This window comes from Camelus dromedarius, chromosome 4 (assembly GCF_036321535.1).
Source record: "Camelus dromedarius isolate mCamDro1 chromosome 4, mCamDro1.pat, whole genome shotgun sequence".
Lineage (NCBI taxonomy): Eukaryota > Metazoa > Chordata > Mammalia > Artiodactyla > Camelidae > Camelus > Camelus dromedarius.
Window position 1 is genome coordinate 85,397,102 of NC_087439.1, and position 10,806 is coordinate 85,407,907.

The 10,806-nt window shown below is 35.4% G+C and overlaps 1 protein-coding gene across 1 annotated transcript; it reads right to left on the reverse strand.

Moving 5' to 3' along the window:
* Nucleotides 1-722: 722 nt before the first annotated feature.
* On the reverse strand, nucleotides 723-6,276 carry SCG2 (secretogranin II). Its single transcript, XM_010979109.3, has 2 exons — nucleotides 6,172-6,276; nucleotides 723-3,027 (listed from the first exon to the last, which is right to left on the reverse strand). The coding sequence occupies exon 2, from the start codon at nucleotides 3,011-3,013 to the stop codon at nucleotides 1,154-1,156; it is 1,860 nt and encodes a 619-aa protein (XP_010977411.3). The 5' UTR covers nucleotides 3,014-3,027; nucleotides 6,172-6,276; the 3' UTR covers nucleotides 723-1,153.
* Nucleotides 6,277-10,806: the final 4,530 nt, after the last annotated feature.

The following is a 10,806-nucleotide window of genomic DNA, read 5'->3' on the forward strand; positions in this document are numbered from 1 at the left end:
TTTTTTTCACGGCCACCTTTGTTTTGTTGCTCTATGTATGTTCTTGCTGCTGCTGTTGTTGGTTCCCTGCTGACATGTTAGGATGCTGACATCACCCACCCCTGAAGTGATGCCCACCCGGGATTCTCTCCAGCACATGGACAAGAAAGAGAGCAGCCGATGCATTCCCACTGTTCCTGAACCATTCACTTATCTACCAGTCAGTCTGGGGTCCTTCAGCCCCTCTCAAACCATACAGAGGAGTATCAGCCTTGTCTTCTGGGGACCAGGTGACTTGAGAATAGGTCAGTTGCTTCCAAGTCTGTAGTCATTTCTGATTGCCCTGTACACAATCCTTTTTTTTTTTTTCAGTGCTCATTATGGAAGACTTAAATGTTTTTATTTATATAAATCAAGGATAAAATGTACAAATGACACCAAAAGTCTTATTCCATAGTCACATATATGAGAAAAATGATAGGCAAGCATTAAGTTGTGAGCTGTTGGAGGATGTTGCATTCTACAAACATATAATATGATCATACATTTAAAATTCATTATTTCTTACCTGGATTGACCGTGGAAGGTAACAATTGCAACAATTTTCTCTTTTGGCTCCATACTGCTTGCTCCATAGTCATTGTCTCTGGTTATCCAGAATGAATAACCCACAGTTGTCCAGAAATAACATTTATTAATCAACAATAAAACACACAATAGAAAAGGCCTTGTAAATAAAACTATATATTTATAATGCTTTATTTTTTTTTGCTCCAGTACTCCACAAAACACTACAGACAGTAACAAAATAATTCAATAAATATTAAAAACTTTCAAGAGAATTATAGGACACTCTTTATCGTATGTGAGCATCAGCAATGCCACAGCCATTGGACACATTATTAAACACTGTCAAACACTATCATAGATATCTTTCTTAAATAAGAGATATGATTATATTTTTATTCAGGAGTCATAACATTTACACATATCCGTACACAAGAGAAGAGCTCAGAGCAAGTGAAGCAGACACCCCAGTGAAATGGAATCATCTGCTTGTGCATCATTTAAAGGTATTACAGTGTTAACAAGATAGAGGTCAGCACACTAAAGAGAAATGTTAGGGTTTGCTTGGGGTGGGAGGAGTGAAAGCAGGGCAGTTAGCGAACGCTGCTTACATGTTTTCCATGGCTCTCTTAGCAATGTGCTCCCTTCCCTTTTCTGCCTTTTCTTGGTTGAGGTATTCCAGCACTTTCATTAACAGATCTTCATCCAAGTACTGTCTGTTTGGAGAATCATCACTCTTCGGGGGCCCCACAGGGAGCCTTTTGCTTACCGAGGCCAGTTTGTCAGTCTCCTGAGAGCCATGTTGATTCAAATGGTCTTTGATGGCCTGCTCGATTTGGTTCTCTTCCTGTAAGTCATCTTCTGATGAGCCTTGGCTGGGAACTCGCTTCACTTGGTTTGAATTCATGATCTCAGGGTATTTAACTAGCATCCTGGCCAAGTACTCTCCTAATTCCTGATCCTTGTCATTCAGATTTTCGTATGTCATTTGCCTGTTTTCAACATCTGGCATCCAGACAGCTTTGGGAAGTTGGCTGGCTCTAGATCTTCCAGGACCATAGGGGAGTCTTGGCAGAACCTTCTCTCGGTTGTACTGATTGGGAAAATATGGAGGCTTTTGATTTGCTGCATTTTCCATCCCTAAAACATTTAAAATGTCCTCAACACTGAGCCCATCTGGTAAGGACTCTGTCCCACCACGACCAGGTGTTTTGGGGTAGCCATTCTTGGAGAGGATCTTATTTTGGAACAGATCTGGATGGTCTAAGTCAACATCTGAGATGTCATCTAGGTCAGCAGGAATTTCAAGATCCTGCTCTGGTTCTGCTGATCCATTTGGCTTCTCTCCAGTTTTGAGCATGTCAATTAAGTCTTCAGGGGGTATCTGTAAATTCCTTGAGATTTCAATCAGCTGATAAACAGACTGAGCGTCAAGTGGCTTCTCAAAAAGCCTGGCTGCTCTTTCGCCACTTTGCCCATTCTGTGGCCTCCCACTGCCTGCAGCATTCACTAGCCTTTTCAGATAGGCAATTACTTTGGAGACATCATCTGAGAGTTGGTCTTTCCTGTCTTTTTGAAGATCGTCATCCTGGAGACCCAACTGCCCTGAACGCTTCATTTCGTCATTGATTTGTTCATTTTTTTCTACATTCTCTTTGCTGTCTCTTACCTCTTCCTGGGTTTGACTCTCTATTTTTTCTTCTACTGGGTTCCAATCTTCCCCCCCAACCACATCTTCATAGGCAATGTTATTGGCCTTGTAGAGATCATCTTCATCGTCTGCGTAAAGTTTTTGCTCCTCATCAACTCTCTCACGCTTCTGGTTGTTTGGTCCCGTCAGCTTCCCAAGCTCTTGGAAGACAGATTCCAAAGTAGCGAGACTTTGAGGAGTATATTGTTCCTCCACTATTTCATTTGTGCGCTTAAAGGGGTTGTCCCTGGAATTCTCTTCATACATTGGGGTGAATCGCATGTGCTTGAGCTTTCTCTCTGGCCACTGTTGAGTCTCGTAATCATCAGGCACATCCACTGGAAAGTTCTTTTCTGCATTCAAGGCATAGGGTTTATTTTCTTTTGGTACAGACTGGGGCTCATTTTCAGCCTGTCTCAAAGCTTCAAGTATTATCTTCATCCACTCATCTTCACTCAGGGAATCCCTTGAACTTTCTGGCAAGTGACTTTCATCACCATTTTCTTTTTGCTGAAGGGGAACAGAGACACCTTGGTAGGAATTGTAGTCTGGGTTGCTTTCTTCTTTGTGAGCTTGTTGTCGGAGCTTTTCTATGTACTCCAAAGCCCTGATCATTTCAGGACTGGGAAACTTTTGGACATTTTCTAATCTGAGATCTGGTTCCTTCTGAAGCAGCTGGTTTCTCTGAAATGAAGCTGCTTCGGCCACAGAGAGGAGGAAAATTAAAGGGATGAGAGACAGGGCTGCTCCAAGCCAGTGAGTCTTAGTTTCTGCCATGTTTGAAAGATTCCCTTAAAGCACAGAAAGCATGAGTTAACACAAATGAAACAGACTGGTAGATGCATAACAAAAAAAAAGTAATTGACCATTGAGAAGGAAAAAAACAAAGCAGAGATTATTTCACATTAGTTTAGAATGACTTTTTAAAATCTACAAAGATTTTCTACACACTCTCCACAAGCTAACCACATGAATCTTTAGCAAAATTTTTACTCATTTGCATCAAATTTGTGTGGCATTCTCTTGGTTAAAATAATAGCAAAAACACTGATATGAGTTTTCTCAAGTTTTATTTTTTAATTAATAAAATATACTCTTTGCTTTTTAGTATACATTGTTTTCTGTTTAATAAAGGCTTTTCAAAATGAGTTTTAGTTATCTTGTATAGCATTTCTATCAGTCACTGGCAAAAAAAAAAAAAATTAGTTGGCTTAATTTGAAACATGTCATGCACACATACACACACACAGAGCTATCTCCATATCAAAAAACATGTGATTTAGTTCTGGAATTGTCCATCTAATTTTGTTGTAGAAACACAGCAGCAATGACCTGATTATATATGATGAATGATATACCATGTAAATGTAAATCATACTGAATTATCTTGTGGATGAGTCCCATTCACATACATTTTCAGAAATAACTTGCTCTCAATCTGACACCAAATCCAGCTATTCATTTTGGAAGATCTATACCTTAATAACTTCCAGAATATGGGTCTCCCCAGGTCCCAGTTACTAGGCAAACCCAATGAAGTTTTTTTTTAATACCCCCAAAGAAGTATTTATTTATACATTGAATTCCAAAACATTTAATTTGGAAGTCTGGCATTTCATAATCACTCGTCTTGACTGACATGTGACGACACACATGTACTGTCAGGATATACAAGGATAATAGCCAGAACTACAAAAAAAAAAAAAAAATCCATGATATCCAATGAAGTTTATTTCTGTGTAAACATACTAAAATATAAACTGTTTTAAAATATCTGTGCTTCATATTTCTTCTAGTAATTTTATTGTGACTGTCATATAAATGCAATCATGATTATATTTTTTATCAGCCCTCAAGAGTGTATAGTAAATAATAACAGATGCTACAGAGAGAACATAAGTTTTTCTTTACCAGTCTATTTCTGAACTTGTGAGTGTTCAGATTCAGCTTGACTTATGTCTATGTCTATTTTGGTGTGGACCTATGAAATCTTAAATGACTCATACTGTTAGAAAAATCTTAAAATAACCACTATGTAACTCCCAATTTAGATAAATACAGACAATGTGTTGAATTCTTCCTACTTAAAAATCTTCATTCATTTTTTTTTTCTCCAAAGCCTGACAGTCTCACGTATGAATTAGCAAGAGGATTAGTTTTTATGTGTTTTACATTTGGCATTGCTAACATTTAAAAAAATCTATTTTAATGTTTGCAGTTTTTGTTACAAATAAAATAAATATAAAGGAATTTTATAAGTTTGTTAAATGATATCTTACCTGCATAATGGTTTTGAATATATAAGCTATGTGGGTACAATTACCTGTTAGCTTAGACATCAATTGTAAAAAGTATCACTGTTCACTAAATCATATTGACATTTAAGTAATGTTTTCAGTTTTTATAATGTAAAAATGGTTGTACTTACAGAAATTTATTAGCATAGATTTATTTATTAAAATTAGCTATTAAATACACATATTTACTTAAAATATCACCATTAACTTGATGACTTAGTTTACTGAAGACAAAATCTTTAAAGGCATGTCAGAGAAAACTTCTAAAATATTTACTATGAGTCAGTGTTTACTAGAGAGAATTTTATTCATAAATTCTTAGGTTTAAGTAAAATTACATTATTCATTCTTCTTTATGTTACTTCAAGATTAAGTTTGTTGATCAATTTTCAACATTGGCATTTGAAATAGTAATTTTAAGAATCTTAGTGAACCTATTTCCCTTGAAATCGTTATCCTGAAGTAGTCTTAACATGTGGGTTGGTCTTTAAAATCATTATCGTGTTGGTGGGCTTTGCTGTGGAGTCAGGGCATAATATTCAATGCAGCTATTTAAACCACAGCCTAACAAGCACTATCGTTTGTCATTTATTCAGATTCAGTTTGGATGACATAGTTATTGCCTTTGAGTAAGACTCAGGGGATTTCTTTCCCAGGTAGCAGCTCTTAAGTCGTGAAGATGGTTTCAACAGCTCTAATGTCCTGTTTGGGTTTGAACTAAAGCCTCATGATTTAAAATGTCTTTTCTATTGAAATTAGACTAGAGCAATGACAAATGAAGCTGGATATATCAAATTTGAGCAATTCAACTAGTTAGGATACAGAAAAAAGAAACACTTGTTCCATTCAAAATATTTAGCAAAATATTATACAATCTCTTTTAATCAAAGCATAATAATAATGATAGTTTATACAGTTATGAATGTTTTCCTCATGTATTCCAAATTATGATCTCTCTGTAATTCATTGTCATATCCAACCTATAACCCAAGATAATATTTCACACTGAATAAATGGAAAAGCTCTTTCGAATCTAACTTTCCTAGGGCTAAAATTAGAAAATAATAATGGAAGCCTTTCATAGTATACCAGCTGAGAAAATAATTCTATATATTTATTTAAATTTGAGCTCTTGCAAGGTAAATGTCAAAGGGGAAAAAAAAACTAATTCCAAAATTGGTTGCCTCTATAACTAACATGTTTAACAGCTTTGGAATCATTGGAAACCTACTGTTAAAAATACTAAGCATATAAATTGCATCCCTGGCCTTGTATTTAGTTCTTGGGGGAAGAAACAATAAATTAAGGGAAGAAACAAAATATCAGGCTTGGTTAACTTTACATTAATAATACATTAACACAAAAATGCATAACTTTTTCACGCTTCTTACATATGACTGTCTAAATAACATTGTGGTTAGTAAATACCCAACAACAAGTGGTATAAATTATAGATTCAATCATATATATATGTACACGTATATAGTGTCATTACATTGGCCGATGTGCAGCAGGTTGCTGTTCAATTTTTCTATAGATATAAGCTTGTCAAATGGTCTTTTTCTTCTTAGTTAGGAATTAAGGAGAGAACACGCAAATTAGAACTTTCCAGTAAATCGAAGAGAAAAGCAGTCCTACCTCTTTTTTTATATGGCAGAGAAGGTCCACAGCATGTTCCTCCTGGTCCGCTGCGTGAGCTGGTCGGACTGTTTCAGCACCCGGACAGCTCCTCGGCTTATAGGGAGCCGCCGCGCCTGACTCCGCACTGCCACACTGACGTCACCGGGCTCAGCCACAAACCCGAGCACAAGCGAGATTTTTTCAAAGAACCCGAGAGAAAATAATCACTTTATGTATTTAAAAAAAAAAAAAAAAGTTGCATGCTTACGCCACCTGTCTTTTTGTGGCAAAAACTGCAGTTCTTTTTTTTTCTTTTATCAAAATCTTTGAGGCTTGAAATCAAATGCTTTGCACAATTTCCTTTAGAAAGAAAGAAATCTGTCAGTTAGACATGGCTAACTGCAATTAAATCTCATCTCTGTTCTAACATCTTGTGATAAGGGTTTCCTGTTGCTGTCGCTGTTGCTGTCATCGTTGTAAGAAAGTTTTAAGGCAGGACTTTTTTTTCCTTCACTGCCCACAAAGAAATTACGTTACCATTCCTCAGTATGCTCCGAGAGGAAAAGAAGACACATTATGAATATGTAAAGTCATATTTCATATCATTACCACAAGCAGCATTGTTTTAAAAAACCTTACGTATTTGAAAAAAAAAAGTTCTCTCTCTTTTATATGAGTCAACTTTAACATTCTAACGAGTTGGATTTTTGCTTTAGAGCTTCAATATAATTTTGAAGTGAGAATTTCTAAGATCTCAGGTCTAGTAATTGATAATTCTATACAAATTTGTTGGTACCTTTCACAACATCTGATCTCAAAAAGGGAAGCTCAGATGTTAAGTGTTAATGAAAATACTTTCAATAAGAAAAAAAACAGTGTGATACATATGTAATTGTAGTTCATTTGTAATTGAAAAGAAGTTATACTGTAAATATTTTCCTTCTACAGTTGAATCAGATGAATTGAACACCTTCTATAAATATAACCAATCCAGGGAATAATATAGTAGTTAACTTCCAACCTTTCAGACTTGTAATTCATAATTATTGCTATGCTTTACCAGGTAACCTTATTATTTATTTTAATAATTTATATGTCTAAATCTTAACTTCATTTTATTAAAGACATGATTTTCCTCAAAACTATGTGTTTTGAAATATACTTTAAGCATGCAAAATAATCTTGCTATATAAGAGATCCCTTATGTCTCTGTTAAATGGATAATCAGCCACTGGTTTTTCCATTAAGTTGTAATGCCTACTAAATGTTAGATACAAGATGAGATATATATATATTTTTTTCTCTTTTGCGGATACTTTGGTCTAGTGGGGATGACAGACAGATTATTTTGATCTTGATTTTTTTATTGAAGTATAGTCAGTTTACCATGTGTTAATTTCTGGTGTACAGCATAATGTTTCAGTCATACATATACATACATAGATTCATTGATATAAATTGGAAAGCCCTAAGAAAGAGGTCAGCTACCAGTGTTTTGGGAGCATTGCGGAGAGACACCTTGTTCAATCTAGAAATTTGGAGGAGGGGGTGGAGTTCCTGGGAAAAGAAGCCTGAGCTGAGATTTCTCATTTTTACAAAAGAATTTCTAACTATGCTACATAAACCACAATACTTTTGAACTCCTCAAGGATACAGAAATAGTTTAAAATATTAGGGGAAAAAAACGATCTTGGGAAAAGTGATTCTCCCTCTTTGTTCTCCTGGTGAAAATATTTGATTCCTAATGACAGATAGACTATCATTTATGGATTGACATGGAACTCATCCAGTCTCAGACTGGAATCCTATTGCCAGTTTATCTAATCTATTTATGCCTTATAATGGGTTTTTAGAGCAAGGTTAAGTGCTAAGCTGAAGAGACTTGAGTTAACAAATCCCATTTCTCAAGCACCACCTCAATGAAATCAGCCCATATCTTTGTTAGCTTTACACACATGATGACATTTTCTTAAATCTGGCCAAAGATAGGCCACTCTGAGTTCAACCTAATTTGCTTCCCAGTAGTTCTATGTGGCCAGTTGAGCTAACCAGTATCAACACAGCCTCAGAAAATCCCACAAGATTACTTTTAAAGGGTTGAGTTGGCTCAGCATAGGTCTCATAAACCCTCAAGGAAGTCACTCATGACCAAGCTAATTTTACATATATGGAACGGAACTTTTTCAAGTTCAAGGACGTTTTCAAGGCAAGAAGTAGAAGCTATTGTTCTTCCAAGGCCCCAAAGTCAACCTTTTTCCTGAGAATGTCTTCAATCATCCAAATTCCAAATAAAACCTCATTCAAAAACTCCAAGTAGAAGTAAGATGTCAGGAGGCAGCCACTGGATGGGAGAGTAAAGATCCACATGTGAGTGACTGAATTCCTGCCTTTTATAGGATTCTATGATAAACACCTATCATTTACTGAATTCCACTATGCTCCAAGCACTGTACTTGGAGCTTCAGCAGCCTAATTTATTCCTCATGACAGCTATAATAGAGAGCTACTTTTATCTCCATTTTGCAGATGAAGAAACTGAAACTCAGAAATAACTAAAGTAGCCACTGTGTCCTCACTCATAATTGGTAGAGGTAGGATTTAAATCTAGTTCTTTACAAAGGTATTTCCATAATAAAGACTATGATTTAGGCACTCTGCTAGGTAACAGGAATACAGAAATGACTATGGCATGGATCCAATCATTAAAGTTCCAAGTCTAGAATGTAGTCACTTCTACAAAAATCCTCGGAGTTTGTCCCAATTGCTTTTCCTGGTCACTTCCCAGATGGCACAGGTCCAGACTCCCATCTAGGGCAGCAAAGATAGAAAATAAGAGTCAACATTAGATCATTTCCTTGATGCTATGGGGCATATTATAATGTCTTCCAAATAAGAGAATAGTTATTGAATTTGGAAAATTCGATTCTGCTGCCTATGATTTATGGATTTTTCAATGAGTTATATTTAATATATCTCTAGAAGCCATTAAATTTTTGCCAGTAATTATTTGTTCTAAAAGAAACTATTTTCTCTAATAGAAACCTATCTAGAGAAGTTAAAATGCAATATACATAGAGAAAGCAAACTTTTATTGATGTGAAATCCTTCAGAGCATGTGTAATACATTAAAGATAACCTGTAAATCTTTTTATCATTAAGCCTGAGATAAGATCCTGTTAAGTGTTCCTTACAAAATTTTAATTTTCTGTTAGGTCTGAATTGTCAGCTATCATTGCCTCCAAAAAACAAAGCTCTATATCTTGGACATTTTCAAAATAATTATGTACTGTGTATTATAATGGTTTTTACTAAATTATCTTGCCTCCTCACTATGGTGCTGTTAAGATCAAGCTAATTGTTCACAATTTAAATGTAAGTAATTAGACTGGACTAATTTCTTTTTATGATCAGATTTTCTTAAATCTTAGTCATTTTGTCCTTTGTTACTCAATTTCATATTTCATTTAGACCAGACTTTGATTTTCCTGTCATTTGTACATGCAATCTTCTACCTTAGTAAACCTTCAATTTGAAAAGTCTCTCTCTTCCACTCCATTGCGCTTCTCATTTTGTTTCAATTTACATGAAAGCAATTAAGATCCAGAAGCTCAATATGTCTTCTTTCTCTTCTTTCTCTCATCTTCTTCTTTCCTGTCTCTAACTTCCTTCCCCATCCTTCTCTCCCTTGGAAGACAAGACTTCTATGGAGGAGTCCAGTCTGCAGCATGTGTGACCTGCATTCCCTATTATCCGTGCGAGGATGAGGGTAATCTGCACTGTCTCCCCCCAGCCCCTAAAAGCCTGGGGTACTTTTCATTACTCATTCTTCACCTGTTTTCCTCTCTTCCCTTCTTTTTATTTTCCTTCTTTATATTCCTTGGTTACTTTTTACTTCCCTCATGTGTTGCTTCCAGAATTTACTTAAATTCCTTTCTTTTCATTATAGTACAATTTCTTTATTAATAGGTGTTCCTTCCTGGCATAAGATGAATTTTTTTAAAAATCACTATCAAAGATAAAGTGAAATATCTTTCTTCTTCCCTTACAAAAGCAGAGTCTGTCAAATTGCTGTTCAGGAAACATACAAATTAGAAACTTGGTATACTTAATACTATAGCTAACCAGTTTTCCAGACAAAATTCATTAGATTCTAGGAGGCCTTTGACAATGGCTGGTCGAATATGTATTGTGTTGAAATAAGTTAAGATTTTCTCATTCCTACTGTCAAAGCTTCACACGCTCCATTTTGGAATGTTTTAATCCTCTCAAAGTGTCCTTATGCAAATGAACTGCCTTTATTTGTTTGAGCTTCAGGCACTGCTAGCAAATTATGCTTAGATTTTTTTTTTAAGAAAAATTTTCTTTCACTATAGGAGCACTCTATGTTTTTCTACTCTTTCGCTTATTTTGTAGAACATTTTCTTAGTATTTGAGTTAAAATTTTATGGCATGTAAAGAAAAATGAGCTGCTTTTAATTCCAGTATTTGTTTATTTTTCATAATTTTTTTGTTCTTATCAAGGCACCACAGTACTGGTGACTCTAGATGGATTAGATACCATTTAAGGATCTGTCTAACCCTTGAACACTGTGCCTCTTTTCTTTGTGAAATTAGGATCAACTGTGGAATTATTTTTGCATTTGTCTACTAGGT